This window comes from Rhagoletis zephyria, unplaced genomic scaffold, assembly GCF_001687245.7.
Source record: "Rhagoletis zephyria isolate East Lansing unplaced genomic scaffold, Rhagoletis_zephyria_1.1 Rzeph_scaffold_00290, whole genome shotgun sequence".
NCBI lineage: Eukaryota > Metazoa > Arthropoda > Insecta > Diptera > Tephritidae > Rhagoletis > Rhagoletis zephyria.
In genome coordinates, this window is record NW_016157374.1 from 168,129 (window position 1) to 192,268 (window position 24,140).

The 24,140-nt window shown below is 36.9% G+C and overlaps 2 protein-coding genes across 3 annotated transcripts in view; both read left to right on the forward strand.

Moving 5' to 3' along the window:
• On the forward strand, nt 1-24,087 carry Ipk1 (Inositol phosphate kinase 1). Of its 2 annotated transcripts, none has more exons than XM_017610215.1 (10): nt 1-307; nt 4,750-5,773; nt 6,211-6,357; nt 10,078-10,178; nt 13,444-13,692; nt 14,351-14,409; nt 14,609-14,749; nt 19,390-19,876; nt 22,950-23,179; nt 23,278-24,087. In XM_017610215.1, exons 2-10 carry the CDS (start codon nt 5,170-5,172, stop codon nt 23,453-23,455), a joined length of 2,196 nt encoding a protein of 731 aa, XP_017465704.1. In that variant the 5' UTR covers nt 1-307; nt 4,750-5,169; the 3' UTR covers nt 23,456-24,087. The 2 variants fall into 2 exon arrangements, with proteins under 2 accessions (XP_017465704.1, XP_017465705.1); XM_017610216.1 differs by having other exon boundaries at nt 4,759-5,773.
• Nucleotides 23,486-24,140, forward strand: part of Cib2 (Calcium and integrin binding family member 2) — a 21,142-nt gene continuing 20,487 nt past the window's right edge. The window contains exon 1 of the mRNA XM_017610218.1: nt 23,486-23,558. The gene's annotated coding sequence lies outside the window, so the exon portion shown is untranslated. The remainder of the gene's footprint in view (nt 23,559-24,140) is intronic.

Below are 24,140 nucleotides of genomic sequence, written 5' to 3' on the forward strand. Positions count from 1 at the left end.
CAAAAGAAACAGCTGGAATGAAAAATCAATCGCATCAAAATTTGAGATATGAAATGTAAATTTAATAAAACAAGCTTTGAATTGAGTTTAAAAGCTATTTTTAGTTGAATACAAGTTAACAAGTGAGTGCATTAAATAAATTAACTGCAGAAATATAATCTACTGATACAGTGCGAGTGTAAAAATCAATACAAAAGGTGTAGCACTTGTTGCAAGCCAAAATAATTGTTTACAATCGTGTGCTACGAGTCTAAAAACCAAAAGATATTGATTATACTTCGAGCTAAAAAGCATTAAATAACGCGCAGTAAGTATGGATGATTTATTGAGATCATTTGCAAGTATAAGTAGTTATGCTGCATTCGTAGCAGCGAGAAGCATACTATTTTGAAGCTTCCGCCCCACCGCCATGTAACCTCGTACTCCCATTCAGTCAACTACTCCAGTGTACATTGCCTTTCCTCTTCAACTATGTAGCATGTAGTTGAAGGAGAACTGAACTCGAACTAACCGCTGAGTAATTCACAAACCACATTAGCCAATGCAGCGGGCGCATCAGGCGTCAATGCCATAGCCTATGGGGGGCAGTTGTGTACATCAAGTTAAGCGCTTCAAAACTTTTCAATTCCGTTGCAAACACAACAAACTCCACCGGCTTACGATTTCCTTTGTTCATTTGAAATAAAAACTTTTAAAATATCGCAATAAAAAATCTGCAAATAAGCTGGAAGTGCACAACAAGTGCAACTTGAGTAACAGTCCTACGTCTGCTGCAGCATATAAACAGCGTTAAAATACGGGTAAAATATGCAATGTGTGCAGAAACTAAAAACTTTTGTTTTGAATTAAACAAAACGGAGTTCACAAATACAAGCCGTATAAAATCTGTGTAGAGTTAATTCCATAAGTGAGCCAACTAAACGACAGTTGACAACGCATATGCAACTGCCAAGCTCAAAATATTCACTTGCATAATTTGAACTTTTTAAATTACTTTAGAGCGATGCTGCGTTTATTTTACTACATGCAGTTTGTAAAACATCAAAGCTTGAAACGTATTTTGTGTAGGTACATAGATGAAATTATTATTTAATTTAACCGACAGGATAACCAAACATCGCACGTTGAATAGTATATAGATGTAACTCAAAATTTTGGTTCTTATGGACTTCATGATGAAATTGATAAAGTTGATAAGGGACATTCCAAAGTGACGGGTGGGACATTTTAACTCGTTTATGCTCAAACTTTTAGTAAATTCTTTTTAACTGTTGATTTGACAAGTGTCAAACTGTTAACACTTCACGTCAGATATCAGTTTATTACGAAACTGATAATGGCTGCGTTTCTTTATACATACATTCCGGATAATCCAATTTCACAGCCGGAATAAACAGAATGCGTTTGAAATATACGTCAACATATCATCAGGAACGTTCTAAAGAATAAATAAACAAAAAAGTTTATTCCAAACGTTCAGAATGAATAAAGAAATGCAGCCAATGTATAAAACTTAGTTATATAATTTACACAGAAATTTAACTTTGTTGGATTCGTTTCCCAATTTTAGAAGAACTAGAAATATTTCTTTCATAGCAGAATGTTAAGTACCATTTTATCCTTTAACAGCATTATAATATTTTAAAATACAAAAAAAAACCTATTTTAGCTTCTTATGGGTGGGACAACATTTGGTGACGGGTGGGATGAGTCACCTTTGAGGACACATAGTTCGGAAGTAAAATGCAATATTGCTGGTTTGAAGTGAATATTTATTATATTTTTAATAAAGGGACTTACTTCATTCAACAAATGGGAAACTTAAGAATTTTGCTGTGACTGGTGTGACATTTTTTTGAACGATTATAATTTCTCACCATAAATGTATGTATTTTTCTAATAACTTAGCACCATTTTAGAGTTCATGAATTTTTCTTTCTTTTTTGATAATTATTCTTTGCATTGTCACCTTTAGTACATGAGGAATGCCTTGAAAACTTGATGCAAAAATATTTCAGCATATTATACATATATGCATTTTTAACAATAAAATAGGGAAAATAGTGAAAAAGAAATCGATAAAAATCAATTAGTAAAGAATTATTCTACCTGATTTACTGTTTTTACAGATTTAAACACAATTTATGTAATTTATTTCTTTACCTGAGGTGTCGTCTTCGCTGGAATAACCCATAAGTAGTTAATACAACTTTGATTGCGTTTGCCCTTCGTGGAATTATACCAGGTGAAGCAATTAGAGCGCGTATAAAGATTTTGCCACAGCTTATGTGAAAAATTACCTTAAAAGTTTGACTATAAGACAGCCGAATTTCAGAAAATAAAGTGAGAAAGCTGTTTTATTACTTAACCTGTATATTCCGCCATGGCGTTTTCCCACAAAATTGGTAGTGAAATTTGAAATGCATTACCACTATATGATTAGTGGCTATACATTTTTGAACAAACATGTTGCAAGGAGATGGGTATTAAAATCAATGATCGCCAAATTGTCCTAAATTTGTAAACCAGTGTAACAAGTCAGTGGTAGCGAAATTTTCGTTCCTTTACCGCTAACCAGATAGTGATAGTTAATATTCTATTTCACTATCACTATGTAGTGCTAGTGAAATTTGAAATGCACTATCACTAACCATATAGTGATAGTGAAAATGAAATTCAATTACTCATTGATCAATTAAGTATCGGGAACAATTCCCTTTTTAGTCCTATGCGGTTTCCTGCAAGCGTCGCTGAATTCGATCGACGACTCCCCACGGTAGTCTGGCAAACGTAAGGAATAACTCATATCTACAGCAGATTGTCTGAAAATTCCTTGGGACAATTTTATGCTCTTACAACAACAACCCGATTGGTAGCGTGCGCACATGATAAGGTGGAAAGTCGTTGGAAGTTCAGAAAGATCGTAGCATTGTCGACTGTATAAAAAGCTTTTGGTGAGTTAACAGCAAAGTGGACCGTTCTGTCGACGATATGTTTCCTGTCTTGCGCCCGGGCCTAGCGCTTGAGAACCTTTGGCGTTGATAACAGCAGCCGTTTTCTCAACTAGTGAAGCACGGCGGTATGCCTCGGGTGCGGTGTTGATGTGCTCTACGTGCCATAATGCGTCGTGCTTTGCTCCTATCTGGATGCACCACAAGATTGCGTCCTGCGCTCTCCTTACGCGGTGTCGGGTTGAAGAGGGATTTCACCGTCCTATAACTTTCTAGCTCCGCTGGAGTGGTTATAAGTTTAGAGATGCGTAAATGCACGATTTATGGAGGTGATGAAGTCATCAGGCTGGTGAATAGTGACTTCAATTAGCGAGCCAAGCTAATCCAATTTATCACATCCCGTTAGCTATGGTTAAGTCCAGAGCACCAGTGGTGTCACATGGTTATATAGGGTAGTTAGGTGGGCAGTGTTGTTTAGGTCGTTTTTACAAGCTGGGCTGGTGTATGCGGTTTTCGGATCTAGCCTGGCACTGTTAAAATAGGCGCGTTCTGCCTTTCTAAGTACTTAAAATACATACACACTTAATTGTACTAAAATATTTCTCTTCTAACTTAAAAAAAAAAAACATATACTAAGCTCATACGTGTTAGTTAAATACTTAGCTTGTAATTTTTTTATTTATTTGGTTTATTTTTACCATAGTTGCCAACTTGATTTCGTGCTTTTTGAAAATTAAAACGCCAAAAGAAATGACTTAGTGCCTAGTGCCTTTTTTAGGTTTTTTTTTCTAATCTCAAATTTCTCATATTTAGTTAAAACATGAAATAATTTGAAATATTTAAAGCTATGGCAGCACTAAATTTAAAATTATTTATTTATTTTTTTTTCTAATTGTTTATACATAATTTTATCGATTACACAGTTCGACAAATTTTGTTTTTTTGCCACCTGAGTAAAATGCATCGGTTATTGTAGATCTATTGATGAACTCCTCCCATACTAGGCCCGAACTGGTTCCCAACTAATCCGCAAATGGTCCTGAATAAGCCCCGCCTTTTAAAACTAAAAAAAAAAATTTATAATATAAGTCCCAAAATAAAAGTCTTTGAAGACTTAAAAATATTTATCTCTTAGCTGATCATTATTATGAAAAGACTTTCATTATATTACTCTTAAAATAATAGTTATCGAGGACTTCAAACAATTTTCTCACACATAATTATTATGAAAGGACTTTTATAAGTCCTTGAACAATAATTATAGATGACTCGAAAAATTTTTATCTTAATATAATAATTATTGATTGACTTTTAGTCTTTTCTCCTATAATATTTATGCCTCTAGGCTTTATACTTTCGATTGGTATATGTATATGTATGTAATTTGTTCATTAAACAAATGAGTGCAAAATTAAAAAAAATATAATATTTTTTGTATATTTAATTAAAAATATCCTGGCCAGGATTTTTTCAGCCAACCCACTGGCGAAATAATTCCTAGCACGTTAAATTTCAGATAAAGTAGAATTCATTCGTTAAACAGATGGGTAAAGAGCGTGCCTTTGTCGGACCTCCTACTATTTATTATGTGCGAAAAAGTTTTGTATATTGATTTATACTTGTAAATATTGTTTATTTTTTACTTTTGTTAAATACAAACTGTTATGAAAAAAGTATCTTTTAATTTAAAAAAAGTTTGTGTTTTTAGTATGGTAAAACGCTTTTTTCCGAGTTTTGGTGCTTTTTGAAACTCAAAAGTTGGCAACACTGATTACAGTACATAAGTATATATTTATAGTTTTTTTAGACACAAAATAGCGCTGCTTAACAACTTCGCCGTACTAATAAATAGTCATCATTGCACAGTGGAATGCAATCGCCATAGCATTTTACATAATTTGCCGTCCTAGACGAATGCGCAATGCACACCATGTCCACCTAATCTGTTTATCTACAAGATAAGCTCTGGCTATGAATCTGACGCTTAACACAACAGAATCTAACAAGCAATACGAAAACTAGCAAAAAGGAAACCAAAAAACAAGAAGAACGAAATTAAAACTTTCCAATCTGCACACAGACAAGTTGTTTTTTGACAAGTGATACAACTGCGGTGGCAGCTAACCGACATCTCCCTACTCCTTCATCCGTGCACTTATCAACGGAAATTCAGCTGGGCACCTCCTCAAGTCGAGCAAAGAGTGAAGAGCACCAAAAGATGGCAAGCGACAACATTGCCACAACCGACATCAGCCAGCAAGAAGAGCGGCAACAGGACGACAACTCTCGCATGGCAATTGCCGGCTGGCTAGCGACACCAACAGAGCACACAACAACAACAGCTGCGCCGCAACAACAAAAGCACCAGCAAGCACAGGGTTGTGCGGAAATATTAGAAGCACTATTGGGTATTGCGGTGCAAACGAAAACGGAGATGACAACGGAGCAGTCAAAATCAGTGGTAAAACAACAACAGCCGGCACTTGTGGAATTGAGCCAAATCGAGTTGATCTATCGCGCGGAGGGTAATGCAAATTTGGTGCTAGCATTGCCGCAATTTAAAAAAGTTTTGCGTCTGCCAAAAACTGCGCTGCCGAGCACCGAGTACAACAACATTCAAATTCAAATTGGTAATACACAACAGCGGCGGGATGTGGAAGTGGTCGATGAAGAGTGGCAGCAACATCAAGAGCAACGACAACAATGGCAACCACAACAAACTCCAGAACAATGGCAATTGCAACATCAACAGAAGCAAGAACAAAAACGGCAGGAGGTAGTCAAAAGTGCTTCCGACTCGGCTGTAAATCAAAATGCAAGAGGTTAGTTTTTGTGGCAGGATATTATGTGGCGGCCGCTGTTGTGTCCTGGCGATGGCGATATCGAGCCGCAGTCAGGCAACAGAGCGCCATCAACACTATCCGCATTTTTGCAAGGCATATACATACATATGTATGTATGTAGATTGTATGGGCGGCATATTGTTATTTTTATTTTTGATGGGCAGCTCTGTTGGTTAAAGTTGGCACGAATCTCTGCCGAAACGTGTTTATTTCATTTATTTGTTATACAAAATTCCATTGCATTCGCCTTCGGTTGGTATCGCAATTGGCAGCAGCTATTTCTCGTACCAGATTTTGCTACCCACCAACTTATCTACATGCATACATAAATACTTTGGCTGCTGCGCATAGTTTCATTTCATTGCTGGTCATTTTATTGTTGGCTAATTTATTTCAAATTGTAACCGCAATTGCAGACTTGACAATGGAGGAGTTTGTGGCTTACATCGAGGTAATACGAAATCTGCTTGGCAATGAATATATATTCGAGACAGAGATTGTGCGAATAGCGAAGGAAGAAGACAAAAGGTGGATAAACGAGCAGATTCGTCCGGATCGGCCAGGTAAGTGGCAAGGGGAGATTCTGCAAATGAGTTCTGACAAATATTTATGTATATATGTGTGGATAAAGGGTAATAAATTAAACCGACTATATCCAGAACATATGTATATGCACATTAGGCTGGTTCAGCACTGTCTCTAGTTAGTCAAAGGAAAATCAGATGGATTTCTCTATTTATACTTTCATGCGGCCAAATCAGTGATATCGCTTCGGATTCATACAAAGAGGCTTCTTCCTTCGCCAATACGTCAGTTCCTTTCTACATCCGGGAATCCTGACAAGACAGACAATCACCGACCGAGACCCTGAACGCAATTCCATTTTGCATTTCTTAGCCAGTTGGTTACCGGAGATTCTATTGCTAATAGCGCAATAAAAAAAATAAGGGAAAACCATCGAGTTCCTCAGAGTAGACTCTCGCGCCTAAACCTCGGTTCATATTGAGTTTGTTAGTGTAGAGCCAGAGAGTAATAGTCACTTTATCGGCCACACGATCTGTTCTCCACGATTCTCGTCTGGGAGGAAGCTTGGCTACCGTATAATCTGTCGTCCCTTCTAAATGCATTTGCTTCACGAACTCCTACTCTACGTCATAGTCACTTTTTTCGGCTGAAAATCGATAGGCACTAGATTGCGAATGGCTTTAGTGGTTATGTCAGGCAAGATCTTAGTTTTCAAACATTATATTGCTTATTTAGTCCAAGCCACAAAACCAGGATGGGTCCCATAATAATTTTTAGCCCTTACTATGTATTTTCGACGTTGCTTTTCCAGTTAAGTTTGATGTTCAGCACGGCTCCAGGATACTTTTCGCCGTCAGGAAACGACAGTTTGAATTGAATTATTTGTATCGTGTTTGTAGATAGAATAAGTTCTATCTTGTCTGGTTCTAGGGTTCTTTCGGGAATTTCGATAATGGTTGAAAAGAACGGGTCTGCGGCTCCGGCGTTCAGCACTATTACCAGTAACAGCGGTTAATGCATACCATCCTGTGGAGTGCTTCTCTCTTAAAAGAGTACGCTTACAAGACAATTCTGGCTAAGAAAGTTGAAAGTGTTTTGTAAGACAATGTATTTCAATTAGGAAAGATAAGTAGTTCGAACGACTTTGTTTATTACGGCACGAAAGTCTTACAAAAAAGCTCCTTTGCCAAATTTCATAGTGAAAAGCTCTTTTGACAGAAACCGCTGGTATATCACATTACTCGGGGTGCTCCAAAATTCGCAACGTAAAAGTGAACAAAGCACTCTCGTGACATTTGAGATACCCAAAATTCGAGTCCTCAGGCTGCGGAAGTTTTTTTTTAAATTTGTTTATTTCTTCTTTTTTATTCAAATTTTCTTTAAATTTTTAGTTGTTATTGCTTTCGGAAACAAAATATATAAATACATATACTATATTTTTTAAATTTTATTAAATTAAAAAAAAATATTTTCTCTTTTTAATTTACTTAGAGATTTTATAGTCTTAGAAAGATTTTTTTTTTTTTAATATCTAAAAGGATATTTTTTCCTGCTTTTTTATTTCAATCTTTTTTCTTTTTTTACTTTTTAGATTTTATGGCTTTAAAAGGAAAAATATTTTTTTATTTAATTTAATTTTAAAGAAAGCAATTTAAGTTAAAAATTATTTTAATTTTTTGAATTTTATATGGGAATTGACAGAAAATAAAAAAATAATTTTCCATTTAAATTGCTCGTGAAATGTGCTGTTAGTTTTATTAATGTTGATTAATTTTTATTTATTTATTTATTTATTTATTTATTTACTTTCCTTTTTATTTTTTAGGTTATACTACTTTAAAATGAAAAATATTTTTTATTGTTTTTAATTTAATGTTCTTTAATTTTTAGATTTTATAGTTTTAGAGACTTTTTTAAAGTTTCATTTGATATTTAGAAGGATATTTTTTCTTCCCTTTTTATATGAAATTGTCTCTTTTGTTTACTTTTTATATTTTTTGGCTTTAGAAGGAAAAATATTTTTATTTAATTTAATTTTAAAGAACTTAGTAAATTTTTCGATCTATATTAGTAAATTTTTTTCTTTTTTATTTACTTTCCTTTTAACTTTTAGATTATATTACCTAAAAAAAAATATTTTTTTTTTGTTAAATTTCTTTAAATTTTTAAGATTTTTTAGATTTTAAAGTTTTGAACTGAAGCATATTTTTATTATAATTTATGTAATAAGGTTTTTGTTTTTCGAAAAACTGTGGAGCGTGAAAGATAGTTGCCAGAATTGCACTGCTAGCTACATTTGTTGCCCGATTGATTCTATTATCTCTTTGTTGATAAAAATAAATCTAATCAAATATCTACTATCGATCGCATCCATCGGAAATATTGTTGCCAAAACTTTTTAAATTCTAGTGTTGTCTTTTAATATCGTTTGAAACTGTTTTATGTGGATCTTTCTGAGGACGAAATAAACAAACGTGCAACCAACTTTCCAAAAATGTTCCGTAAGTTTCAAAACAGTACTCGGAACCCAATGAAAATGTTGTCTTTACGAGTATTTCCTTATCTGTTTTCAACTCTCTCAACCCAAATGGCAAGCAGCTTTGCATTTATTTGCTATTTGTTTAATTTTATGCAACATCATTCCAAAGCAATACTCTTTTTTCAATTTTCTCGAAATTGTTATGTATGTATGTATATGTATAGCGTCAAGCTGAAAAGGGACCACACAGCCAGTGAGTAGCCTCAATTTTGCTGCATTTGCACTTTTTATTGTATTCCGTTTGCCACGCCCCGCTTGTTGCCGTTCGACATTCATTGGATTTTGGCTACTGCTTCCGTTCTGCCACCTTCCATCGCTTGCAAGCAAATGCAGGCAATCGATCATAAAATTCTTCTATGCACTACGCTACACCATATAGAAGGGGGCTGGCGGCTGGTGGCTGGTCTAGATCATAAGCTAGTCGAATGCACTAAAGTCGCAGTGTGAATGATTGTAGCATTATTTCAGTAGTTGTACAATGTTGCCTCCTCCATTCGTTTCAATTACAAAAGACATTGCTTGCGGTAAATAGAGAGTGGGGCACGGAGGCGTCCCTTGGGTGGTAACAGCGTTCCCAGCTGACTTATTAAGCATTTTAGTACTCGCCAACCGAACAATGATAAGCAGCAGATGGCACAAAGTGTTACATGTTGCCGGCCGGCATGCCGGGGCTGGTGCATGGAGATAGATGGCCACACTCGTAGAAGTTAGGAAGGTAAGATGATGGCCATGTGCTTTGGGTAAATGGTGGCTGGTGTAAGTGAGTGACACACATGCTTGTAGTGCAATATTTCATTAATGTTAACATTGTTGTACGTATGTACATATATACATATGTATGTACATTGTAAATGTTGCTGTTGCTTCTACTATGCCGAGTAAAAGTACTCCGCCAGTTTAGCTGCTGTGACCATAAAGTAAAGCAAAGCAACCATATTGTGCAATATTTAAGGGAATACCCATTACTTTAGCTTCTCACCTCCCTCCGGAAATTCATTTTGCTCCTACAAATTTCAGCGTTTTCATCTATTGCATTTTTTTTTTTACTGTATTTGCCCTTTTTTTCTATCTCTTATTTTTCGTTTTTATGCTACTTTTATCGGCGTTTTCGGCTTTTGACGACTTCCGCCCCGACCTGCCTCCTGTCTCCCACAACTCAACTGCCGTTGCTGCTATTCAACTATTGCTGCTGGTGTTATTGCCGCTACTACGTTTGCAGCTCATCGCCAGGATAAAGAATTTTGTGGGGAATTCGGTTTGTTGCTGCCAGATGCTACACGCTTGCCAATAGCATTCGATATTTTAGTTTCCAATTTGCAGGTGAGTTTGGCAGCGCTGCCATTAGATGAATTATGATAGTGTTCAGGTGTGCTGTTGCACGAAACTGATCTCACACATACCAATGTATGTTTACATATTTGCACTAGAAAAAAAAAAACAATTCACCAAATTGCTATTGTGTGTGTATGTAGGTGCTAAATCCACTCGCTGTGGGCATTGGTTATAAATACATACATACTTCTTTTGCGCAATTTCTTTTTGTTTGCTCGACTGGGCATAGAACAACACCAATTTCGGCTTCTTTATTGCGCTATTGGTGCAACGTGGTCATGCAACAGCGGCAATAAATCATCGAACTTGTTTTTCATTTTAAAGAAAAGCGAAAAGAGTGGATTGCATGTATTGTAGGCAACAACGCACAATAAAACAAAAAAATTAAAAAAAAAAAATGCAAATATGATCGTTAACCTGGTTTAAAGGCATTTTTCGGTGCTATGAGCACTTTCAAAATTTTATTGGTTGTGCTGGTGAATTAGTTGGCATTTTTATTATGCTGAGGCTTAAGGGAAAATTAATATTTCCTAAAAAGAAAACAATGTAGCAAAAATAGTTTTATTGGGTCTTTATGACATGGAATTCGTGAAATATGCTCAGTTCTTAGCAATAGCAAGAGAAAAGTTATATATTTTTGTGGAAAAATGCAAAGCGCAATGTTAATACATAAGTGTACCGGCCTGGCGCTAAAACGGCAAACGTGAATTTAAGTTTTTAAATAGGTGGCAACCCACTCTTCAAAAATATTTTCAAACCAAAATATTCTTAAATCTCTTTCGGCTGACTTTCTGATAAATATGTATTCCAAGTGAATTATGAATTAATTTTGATTTGACTTTTTAAACAGGTGCCAGCCCTCCTTCATACATACCTTTAGAACTGAAGCTTTTTCAACACCATTTAAATGATGTCCATCTTTTGCGTATTCATTTAACATATTAAAAAATTTAAATGTAACACAACAAAATATTTTTAAAAATGACGTTGGACACATATTCCAAGTGACTTATGAATTAATTTTAATTGGACTTTTTAAACGGGTGTCAGCCTCCATAGTTTAGAGGTTAAGCTTTTTTAAACGCATTTCAAATGATTCCCATTATTTAAGCATTCATTGAACATACTAAAAATATGAATTTATATTTTTAAATAGATGGCAACCATCTTCAAAATATTTTCAGGCTAAAATCTTTTAAACTTCTTTCGTCTGTTAGCTATATTGTGATACAAATTTTAATTCCCTAATAGCCTGTAGGGTAGCATACGCTCCGCTACAATACCTGTGCCCACTTGCGAATTGTGTAGAATTTTCAGTTTCCAAAATTTTGATGCTTTCTCAGTTTAAATTAAATAAATAACTTAACAAAATAATAATAATGCGGTAAATTGTGCTAAAGACCCATAAGTTGTTGTCGAAGTTGAGTATAGAGTTTTATTGTCCAGTTTCATAGTCCTTCTAATGATCTTCCGAGGGCACTGAAATTTGAGGACATATAATTCAGTAAATCTCGGTACTTAGCTCCGACGAAAGCATTTAAGTATCGAACGCAGTTTTCCGCATTCGTTTTCTTATATCCTTAAGTTATTTTTAGTGATGAAGAAAACAGAAGGAATAAACTAGTGGTGCATCGAGTTTTTCCACCGGATCTTTGACAAATAATATTTCAGCATCGACTCTCCCTATAACTAGCCGTTAAGCATTTCTGCTTGGAATACCTTTTGAATGATCTTAAATTTCGACTTTAAATAGCGGAGAAAGCAGACGTAGGCGGACAGTTTCGCCGGTTAAAAACATGGCTGCGTAGTACCAGGCTGACAGAAAGTTTTTGGGTATGAAGTCGTATAGCTCATTCGATTTCAGTACAAAAAGTGAACGTTAGAAGTACCTAAAAATTCGCGTAGATTTTTGTGACTTCTTTTGGTTGGAGACGTTTCGCATTTTCATCCAAACAAAATACTTACATATGTTCTAAAATACTTGTACTCGAAGAAAATGCACAACTTCGAACTTGCACCTTATTATACTGAAATTAAATTGGCTATAAAAATGCATGCCCAAAACTTTTCTAAAAAATCTGACTAAAAAATTTAAAATTATGAAAGCAAATTTTTGAAACTGTTTGAATATTCGCGAATATCTCATTTATTGACAAATTTCACGTGGCAAAATTACTTGATTTGTTTATGAACTGCGAATGAGCCGTAAGCTATGATAATGTAAAAATGCTTTATAAAATACCCTTTCTGTTCAAAATTTTCAAATCGCTAAAATGAAAACCCCGAAAATTACGCTGTTTGACAAAAATCATGTTCATTTTTTCGTTGTGTAGTCAATTTAACATTATTTGACAAGTGGACCCAACTTATATCTATACCTATACTTAAACTTATCCTCATCCTTACACTGATACTTATATTTTTACTTATTCTAATACTCGCCCTTATGCTTACCTTATCACATCAGACTTCAAAGACAAACAAAAAAATCTCAATTGTAAAACTGGATTTTCGATTGTAAAATACCATGATGCAATAATGAAAGGTGTTGTACGTTGTGACAGCTCGAAATCGAACTACCTTAGGTCAATATTGTATTTTGGAAGTACAAGATAAACGGGAATAAAAAAAAGCCTTTTAGTTGAAAAAGTACTAAATTGTATGCCTTCTCAACAGCGTTCCGATTATCAGAATAGGTATATATATGGCTTGGTAGTCTCATAAAATTGTAGATAATTAAAATAATAAAATTAGGCGTGTTTTTATTCACAGGNCATGGTAAAATACATACATATGTTTAAGCTAGGGCAGTTATTGTTTTATGATTGTTCCCAGTTTTATATTTTACACACGTATTTATCCTCTTCCATGCAATTAATTAATTTCTTTAACTCCTCCAATTTGTGCAGCCAATGGAAAGAACAATATGCATTTAATTTTAATTTGAACTCGCATGAACTGTGCAGCCTTAAATCCGTATCTTTCCTTTTTAAATGTATTGTAAAATTTATCCTTTGCCTTGCTTGCTGTTTTCTTCATTCGCTTTATTGTTGCAAATGTACACTTGCCGCCAGCTTTACTTGCACAATGCCGAGCAATTAACAATGTGGTGGTTTGTTTTTTCTTTTCTTTTCACAAAAACAACAACAACAAAATGTGCCACCAACTACAAATGGAAAACATTAAAAACAACAATGTCGAAATGGAAAACATTTTAAAATTAACAAAAAAAAAAACACAAATGCAATCGAAGGCGGAATTGATCGGCGTTACGTACGCCATTGAAATCAAACCGAAGCAGGGTTGGCTGCTGCCGACTGATGTCGTTAACAATTTATTTGACCTGAAGAAGCCAACGCGAACAAATACTATGGCCACGGCGACAGCAACAGCAGCGACAATAGACGACCAGAAAGTAGCTGGAACAGCAGAAAACAAGGCTATAAACGCAGACAGCAGCCACGTTACAAGGTGTCGTTTCTGTGCGATGCAATATCTGAAGGTAGGTGCAAGTGTGAGGTGCCATCAAGCAAGCAGGCAAGCAAGCAGGCAAGCAAGTAAGCAAATGCATAAAAGCGAAAGAAAATAAAGTCAGCGCCCAAAGTAAAATAATACAACTTCGCTAGACAACCGGCACACCACAGCATTGCCGGCAAACAATTCCGTTTTCCGTCGCTCATTTCGAGAAATTGCCCAACAGCATTGGCCGCCACGTGGTATGAGCAACATTGGAGCTGTCATCACTCATTCGCCCCCCCCCCCCCTGGTGCATGCATGCAGCAGCACGTTGCCGCAGCGAAAATTGTCATTGAATGCGCTGTGCTTTATTGCGCTGCCACGGGTATTTTGCGCTTCTGGTCCACTGCTGAAACGTACTTCTTATGCAAATTCAGTCGTTGAACCGCAAACAGATTCCCTCGTCCTACTTGCTATTCACTTGCTACTTTTTCGTAATATATTTTTATGCTTTGCTTGCTTTTGCATCTTTTTTATGTAAAGTAAATACATACATACATACATATGTATATGTATGTAAGTAATATTTACGTGTTGCGCTTTTTACGTTGATTTTATGTTGCCCCTTGTGGCTCTATTTTATTTCCGTTTTGTTATTTCCATTATTTTATATGTATATTTTCCCCTTTTTTATTTTCATGCAGCTGCGCGCTGGTAAAATCAACAGGCGTACTTCTTATTGCCCAATGATGCTATTTTCCGGGTAAGTTGTGTGGCATCTGTTGGAATATTTTGTAGAATTTTTCTGTTTTGCGTTATACAAAGTTACGAAGTTCTTTTTGTTTGTTGTAGCAGCTTTTGCCAAAACGAAAGTTTTGGTTTGTTGCAAAAACACTTTTCATTTAAATTTTTGGTAAGAACGTAAGTGATATCAATTATTTTTGAATCGTGATCATCCACAGCGTGCCCGCTAGAATGCTGGCAGCCTTAGATGCTCTCCTGCGATGCCCACAAAATAATTTAAGAATCTTCCGTAACGGAATTTCCATATACGACAGTGAACACCAATTATATGAGGATTTTGTTGAAAACTATTTTCCCAGGTAAGTATGCGTGTAAAGTAGTCATAGCGCTCTCAACTTTAATATTACGATGCGGTATACTTTCAGTAATAAAGTAAATTTAAATAGGTGCCTTTTATGCTTAGTAGGTTTTCTGGGCTAATTTAAATATTGAAAAATTTAATTTCTGTTGTAAGTAATGGTTTTATAGCACCTTTATTAGACGTTTACTGCTATAGTAAAGCGCGTTGAGTGCTGAAAACGTATCTTTCGCAGGTGACTGATATTAGTGTCAGCGTAAGTAGGTTTAACTAGGCCTGTGAAAACGTATGGGTATGTCGGGATCGATACTGGATAAATACGAGCCTAACCTGCAATGGGGTACAACCGTTCTTCTGAGTATGCAGTTGGACGGCTATACTTAATCCCGACTCTTGCGTCCTCATTCGCGCACTCCCGTGCTAGATGCGGTATCCAATCCGACTGGAGCCTTGGATCACGGCAGAGAGAGAGAGAGAGAGGTATCTTCGGTGCGGCCACTCGGTTCGGTTTAAGGGCTCACTGAAGTCTTAGGCGTTTGTTCGCCAGTAAGTGCCGCAGCAACCGGCGTCCGTCTTGGAGCAAGCGGCTCGCTATTGGTAGGTGCGCTGTGTGCGGGACCTGCTACAGTAACGAGGTCGTAGTTGCACAAAACGTACCCGGCTCTTTGGGGCCAGTTGATGCCTTCATCTACGATACGCATTGATTGGAATCCGATGACGACATTCACGGTCGTCGATTATTGCCTGTTTCCAATATGTTGGGTCCAGTGATTGTGCGCGATATATGTCTAGATATGCTATGAAATATTACGCGGACGGCACAAATTAGATCGCAGAGTGGACTCGGAATAATTGGGTATACCGTACCATTGTAGTGTTTTTCAAGTCGAATTCGCGACCATACAAAAGCTTTTGATAGCCTGAAACTAACTGTTGCAGCGACTACTAAAATAAAAAAAAAGAATAAAGACGCGCGTGTGTTTTGACGACGAAAAAAAAAAACGCGAACAAACACTTTATACATGTCCAAGTATGAAAATAATTTTCACCGTCCTTCTTCGTCGAAGGTTTTTTACGCGTCTTTTTTCGCGGTCATCTTTTGAACTTGCGTCTTTATTCGTGCCTAGTGACGATATCTACTCAGGCAGCCAGGCGGCCCTTAACTCTGTCACTATAAATTCGGAAACAGTTGCCAACTGCCGCAGATCACGTGGCATAACAGTTTGCTTTGCACCTGACATGAATACCGGTACACTGTGATAGACCAGGAAATGAGACGGCCGGCGAGCTTTTAAGACGGGGTACTTCCATTCTATTTTCACCAGTCTGGAAGGGTATACTATGAAATTCGCTTTCTGCAAGCTATTATTAAAGAAATATTTCTTTGGAGAAGCGGGCAACATATGGACGGGAAACCTGTAATAGGATAAGGAAACCAAGAGAAATTCTAACTCAACAGAGGTGATATGTCATTGGTCATTGGCTGGCTCACAGGTCATATCGTCGCTACCATGTGAAACTATCGAATATGCAAAAATGCTTTTTTCATTTTGGCTTTAACAAAGTGTCGAATGCCACACTTTTTCCTAATGACAACAGCTTTTTTGCTCTCCTGAAAAGTACCCATTTTCACATTCGATAGTTTGACATGGTAGCGACGATGTCTTCTCGGACTCAGTCACAATGACTACTGCAGCTGCTAAGAAGATGAAGGGGCTGAATCAATCAGACACTTCCTCTGCGATTGCCTTCCGCTATGCAGGAAAATAGAGAAAAATCCTGGGTATAGGATTATTAGATGATCTAAGCGCAACTGCAAAGTTTCGAATACGGAAGTTGCTAACGTTTCGCAAACTCCACGAATTAGTGTGCAAGGAGTACAGGTCTTGGGATCCGTGTGGAATAACAATTGGCTCCTGACTTAGACTAGGGTGGCTAACCTAACCTAACCATGTGTATGCAGATCTCGTCCATGAGTTAATATAATCGCTTTCTAATGTGCCCACAAGTTGGCTGAGCTTTCGGCTGATGACCGTTGGGCACGTCCTGTCCGGTACCAGTCGAGCATACCTAATTAAGCAAGAAAGCTGTTAAATGTAACCACTAAAAATGTCAGGTTATTAACCGTCCGCATTGGTTGACGTCGACATGGTTGCCTTGTTTCAGCTTGACCTCCTCGTCTAGATCGTGAAAAGGGGCGCCGTTGATTTTGTATGGGAAAGAGTAAAGCTATATGCATTAGAGAAGCAAGAAAGATAAAAGATGTCCCGTATATCGCACCGATTTTAAATCGTACGATTTATAGCACATGCCCGATAGTTGTTTTTTTAAACGCAAGAACTCAGTGCCAATACTGGGCACGAATATCGAGCAGTCGAAAACCTGTGAGATCATTTAAACTCCCCCCTGTGACGGTGGAAGCGCCGAGATGCAGAAGTTAACAGTAATGGGGAGAGGTTCTTAGCTTCGAGGTTTGATCACGAAAGAGTACTTATGACTATCGAACACTCAGATAATTTCCCGTTCACCACTTTAGTCCTTTAAAAGTTGAAAAATTGTGAGCCTGGTTTTAAAAAACTTGAATGACAATCTATACGTCGATTCAAAGGTGGGATCTGGTGAAAATGAGGATTACGAGACCTGCACAGACTCATATTTTTTGGCATCGCATCGGGAAGACGGGACGCGCACATTACTTAGCACAAATCAGGAATGAGCACAGGCACTCAATTGTAACTCCATACCTATAAAAGCTTCATTACGCCATAATAAAGATTATCAATGCCACTGCGAATACCATTTGCAAGACCATTGACATTAGCCTCATTCTGTTGCCACCGCGTGCCAAAATAACTAATTTTTATTCAATGAGAGCTTCATAAGTAATTTTATATTTTTTTCTTTTTTGTTAAAAAAAAATTGTTTAATCTGTTTTTCGGTTCTTGCGACCATCGATTCCTTGATGCAAGAACAGCAAAAATATTATACATATGTTTAAAGCTTTTTAAAAAGTACGTCGCATCTATTTTAAGGTCAAAAAAGCGGGAAAACATTTAAAACTCCTATATTTGAAAGTCGTTTTAAAGGTTAAGGTATTTGTTATAGTTTACGAGATATTCGATTTTGTCACAAAAAAAGTTCATTTTCCACAGTGTGGTGATCGCAAACTTTCCCCCCTGGAGTACGCTTGCCGCAAGCGGCTTGCGTGGTTCGGTGGGCGAAAGGATAGTCTCAAATTGAGTTGTTCCCTGAAAATACCTCCACCTACCAGCCGTTTAATCATTAATCGGTCAGTAAAGACAGTTATGTCCTCTAAGCACTCCCTTAGTCCAATCAGTTCAGCTTAGAAATCTTGAGCGGGATTTGTGGTGAGTTTAGGTTCTTGGTATTATGTTGTCATTAGAAAGCGTCTTTACCTCAGGTGGCATGCAACTTAAGATGGCACTAAGCTTAAGTGGCCTTTCCTTCTAGTAATCTGGAGTTCGTATTCTGCTTGCGTTGAAATTTCAATAAAAATATCTGTAGGTAGTAAGTCGAGAAGAAATTTCGGAATCTCCGCTGAGCAGGATCTCATTGCACGCGTTGCACTGACAACTGCTGACCTCTGGGTTACTTTGTGAGAGCTCCAGTTCTGTACCCTTAAATTTGGGTTTCGCTGCAATAGGTTCGACATTTTTGGTGATATATTTTTCGACATATAGTTTATTTATATGACTATTTCATTAATTTAGTATTTTAAATATTGATAGAATTACCAGTTTCAATCGAAAAAAAAGTTTATTAATAAATATCTAATATATATATTGTGATCTAGAAAATTGGTGTTTGAGAGACTAAATAATAGAGAGACTTCGGTCACGTCAGTAGCAGAGGGTTAAGTACGAAAGACGTTAGACATATTGGTCTGAGACCCTAAGCCTACCGTTAGTTAAGCTTTGGTGGACAACTTTTTTCTTAACAAGAAGCAAAATTGTCTAGTTAGACATTTGATGGAACAAGCGCTTTATTTAAGATATTTCCCACGCGATTTATGTGCAAACCACTTAGAATCACGTTGTTAACAATTTGTAAAATGTGCTACATGAAAGCATGTTGTCCAAACAATTTTACCCATTCATTCTTTAAACGCCACCTACATATGCGCCTCGCATCTAAAATGAAAATAAATGTAACAAACAGTCACGGTTGCACAATTACATTTGCAGTTGAGTGCGGCCACAATGGACCGACTGCTGCACGTTCGCTGGAACACTTTGGGGATTTTCATTTTCTCCATTTTTACGCTCTCAACTCTGTGCTAGAAAAAGATTCAATAAATAACACAAGCTAAACAATTAATTTATTTATTCAACCATTTTTCGTCTCTACTGTAAATAAATATTTTAAAATATTTTCGCTTTTGTACACTTCCGCTACACCAATCCAACCCGCGCACGCTACTTTGCGCCATCCGCCATTTCCCTCGATGGAATGCCAACACCTCTTTTGCGCTGAACCTGTGTGTGCTCTTCGTCAACGTGGCACATCCATAACATAACATGACATTGCAATGAAAACTGCAACGCTACAATATTTACCACAAAAAAAAAAACAATAAAAACCGACAATGAAATGTGAAAAATGCCGAAAAATGTGCAACAGCGGCCAAATAGAGCTTTTAAAGGATTTAGTAGTGGCGTGCCTGTTAAGGGACTACACGAACAACAACAACAACATAGACGACGAGACCAGCAACAGAAGAAGCAGCAGCAGCAGCAGTGGCGTAAGCGATGACGACGTCGTTGACGTGGGTGGAATAGCCAAAGCTGTCACTGGTCAGCCACACTTAAATGCGACTCAGAAAAGCGTAGCACAAACAGAGGCAGAGAGCGAGGAAGAATATGAAATGGAAGGAAGTAAGGTAATGCCAACACAGCTTATAGTAGAAGAAGACACCTACACAGTGGCAGCAAGGGCAGCACGCTTGACTGCGAAAGGTTTACCGACGAAGGCGACGACGACGACGATGATGGCAAGGACAGCGGCACTGGAGACAACTTCGCAAGCACAAATCACCGAAGTGGAAACACTGTGCTTACCGAAAAATTGTGTCCTGCAAAAAGTTTTGCATCTACAATTGTTGGCCAAGGTGAGGAAATATGCAGTTTGAGTGTTGTATTTAGTGTAATGTCTATTTACACATATGAGAGTGTGTGTGTGTTTGCATAAATGCTGCTTGAAATAAGAAAGAACAATATGGTGCACCAATGTGGGATTTACATTCAACGAGCTGGTGATTTTTCAAGCCAACCATGGAACAAATCAAGACAAAGCGTAGTAAAACCAAATAAAAGCAAAAGAAAATAAGATAAAAAAATGGCAGCTTAAATAATGAAGAACAATAATAAACGCGACAAATGTTGCAGAATAAAGAATCAAATATACATATCTACATACTATATGCACATAGGGGTGGTCCTTAAAAATATCAACATCTAAATTTTCTAAAGGGCATCCATTTATTTTATTCTACCTACAAAATCAAGACATCTAAGAAAATTTAAATATTTAAACAAAAGTTGAGGTCACTACAAGAGTAGAAAGAATACTTTTTTTATCGCAAAATTTCGACGTTTCTTTTATCATATAACAAAGTTCTGTCAAAGAAACAAACATTTTTTTTTCAAAGTTGAAAATTTTCCAGATTTTGCAAGTTTATTCTTTGAATATCTCAAAAACAATTATACGTAGTTACCAAAGTCGTTCTGGCTATATTTGGGGCTATGTAAAAAATAAATTAAAAAATCGAATAACAGAATCTGTAAATTTAACAAATCGTATACACATTTTTGGCTCAGTTAATAAAATACCTCCCACTGATCTTAAAAGATCCTGAAAATTTCAAGAGTGTATTTGCTAAATAATAATAATAATGTCAGCATTGAAATCCAACGTAGAATCACTCTTGCCAACAAGTGCTACTTTGGACTGAGTAGGCAATTCAGGAGTAAAGTCCTCTCTCGACGTACGAAAACCACGCTCTATAAGTCACTCATCATGCCCGTGCTGGTATATGGCGCAGAAGCATGGACAATGACAACATCCGATGAGGCGGCTCTTGGAGTGTTTGAGAGAAAGATTTTGCGGAAGATTTACGGGCCTTTACGCGTTGGCGACGGCGAGTACCGCAGACGATGGAACGATGAGCTGTATGAGCTTTACAACGATATGGACATAGTGCAGCGAATTAAAATACAGCGGCTCCGCTGGCTTGGTCATGTCGTTCGAATGGACACCGACGCTCCAGCTCTGAAAGTATTCAACTCGGAACCCGCTGGTGGTAGCAGAGGAAGAGGGAGGCCCCCACTGCGATGGAAAGATCAGGTGGAGAAGGACTTGGCTTCACTTGGCGTTTCCAATTGGCGTCAGTTGGCACAGAGGAGAAACGACTGGCGTGCTTTGCTGAACTCGGCCAAAATCGCTTAGGCGGTTACAGCGCCAAAAAAGAAGAAGAAGAAGATTTGCTAAATACTATATATGAATTTTTAAATTAAAAAAAAACAAAAAAATATTTTCGTAAACTCCAAACTAAAAATAAATTTAGATAAAACAAAATTTTTTTAACATAACTTTACTTGGAGTTAAAAAAAAAAATGTTTCCCAAGTTCAAAAATGAATATTAAAAAAAACTTTTAAAATTTCAGGATCTTTTATGATCAGTTGAAGGTATTTCATAAAAAAAAAAGATTTTATAAGTTTTTATTTTGCCGATATTTTTAATTAAAAATTTTGTAAATTTTTTTATTTTCGAATTATTTTAAATACATTTTTTTCCTTTATAGCGGTATCACCTTTTAAACGAGACGAGAAGCATTGTTGTAACTATAATAGTTTTTGAGATATTCAAAAAATAAACTTGCAAATCCTGGAAATTGTGAAATTTAGAAATCTGCATAACTTGCGAAAAACAATTTTTTTTATTCCTTTGTCCATATGATAAAGAAAAGTTCTGGCCAAAATTCAACCAAATCGAAAATGATCGATTTCAATTATGGGTCGAATCGACGTTCAAATGGTTTTAGAAATTAATACGGACAAGATCGTCCATATCACCATGGGTCATGAAAAATAATATGAAAATTGATAGAGCCTATAAAGCCCTATCGGCGAAAGTCCATAGCGCTTACAAACCTTGTAAGTCTGCTGACACCTTCTTCGTCCATTTCTCTATGTTCGGCTCTGGATGAAAGCGCTTCCTCGCCTACAAGCTCGACCCCAGCGTCCTCGATAGCTAGGAAGGAATCAGCAATGTAGTCCCCCTGTGAGAATCAGTACGTATTAATCTCTTAGCAATTGCTATTGAGATGCTCTTGAGTACAAACATTTCTTGGGGATACCGTTTTTGGTTGGCTCTCAAGCAGTCTCTCAGGCGTCTTTAAAAGTAACTAGCAGGAACTAATTGGTCTGAAATCCTTAAGAGCCACATGTAAGACTTCTTCTGCCTTCGGTACGAACGTTTTGGATGATAGCCTGTTCCTAGGCAGCTCGCGTAGAGGGTTTGAAATAGTAGCTCCTTTATTCACTCGTTTATTCGGCGATATATAAATGTTGTTAAGAGGTATTAAGTCGTCAAGAGTGCTAGATATGTAAAAAGGCCGCTCTATCCTATTGCTTCAACGAACTGTATGACCTCTCCTAGCATTCATATGAATAAAAATGAAAGCTCCATAAAAAGTGATACCCCTAAAGTTTGCTTATATTTTTATTTTATTTTTTTTTGTGTGTGCTTGCATGTAAAATAGGAAAACTGCCACTCAAGTGGTTGGTCGCTGGTCGAAAAGTATGCAGCAAGTAATTTCCACTTGGATGCTGGCCAAGGTAATGGGAAATGAAAAGTTGCCACGACTTTGAGGCCACCACAACCAAAAAATAAAAAAAAAAATAAGAGAAAAAACGCTGCCTGCCACATACGTCAAAATGTGTATTCATTGCGAGTAATTGCATGTATTGGGCTTATTTTGTGCTTTCGGCCAGCGTTTGTTTGGTTGGCTTGTCAGCTTCTGCTCTTGGCTGCAGTGGCCGACTGCCGTTTGCCGTTTGCCTACTGGCAACTGTCAACTTTTGTTTAATTTACATTTCACAGTGTCGTCAATATTTCCTTTTGCATTCAAGTGACATTTTTATCGCATTTCTCATTCAATCTGTCTTTCGTTCTGCTGCAGCGCCATATGACCGATCTGCATGCTGCCGGCTATGCGAATAAGTCGGAAAAATCATACAACGCCTTAAAATCTTTGCTGCAACGTTCACGCAACCAGCCGGTGGCAGCAGTTGAGTTAAATCCAACGGAAGCATATCTACTGGGCGCCACTGCGTTGGACTGCTCTATTATGCTGGCTTTTCAGGAAATTTCACTTTGCAATCAAGTGCCACCACCACATTCGCAACCATCGTAAGTGGACTGATAATCGCATACAGCTGCCGCACCGTGCGTAATTAATGGCATTTTTAATATTTTTTTTTATGTTTTTTTTTTTAATTTCTTTTCAGAAACTTAACGAAGTCGCCGCTATCGAAGCATTGCGTAGTAATGCCACGCTACGGCAAAACTTTTCTCACCAAAGTAACACTGGTCGACTTGGATCCGAAGCCTGATAGTCACTTGTGTAAATATATTAAGCAGACCAGTCAGGCGCTCAACGTATTTATGGATGGTGGTTCATGTTGATCACGATGTGCAGACGGTGGCCAAGAGAGACACTCATCACTTGGGTGACTATTTGTTGAAGATCGAAAAACGGAAATACAGAAAAAGTTAACCGCGCGAAAATGTAAATATGCATTTATTAACGATTTACTTGTTTATACATGAATGTATGATTGTATATTTACATATATAGAGTATTTGCTCATATATGTACTTGGTACATATGTACACATATCGTCGTTAAAGTAAAGAACCGCGTTTCAAGTGATGCAAAACCTCGTATGTGAGGTTGCCAAAATTTTATAGGAGCGAGTAAGTCCTGTCGTATTTTAACACGGTTCTCTCTTTTATCCCTAATCCCACCTTTTATTTCCAAATATCGATATTTGGGTGTAAATAAATACGGCTTGTTGCCATTTGCATGCATCATTTTATAATACACAACATGTAGCTTGAATAAGTAATTAAAATAAATTAAATAATATACTGTATTGGTATAAATTTTTTGTTATTTAGCTATCCTTTTTAAGATAAAGGGAGTAGTTTTACGCTAAGAAATGTTTTTAAGTTCAAAAAGATACCTTGTCTTATATTAATAATAGACTAGTGAACCCGCATGGCGCTAAAACGCCTAAATTTAGCTAAAATTTTTGAAAAGGTTGTAACCCTATTCAAAAACCTAAAGAAGTATTCAAAATGTTATATT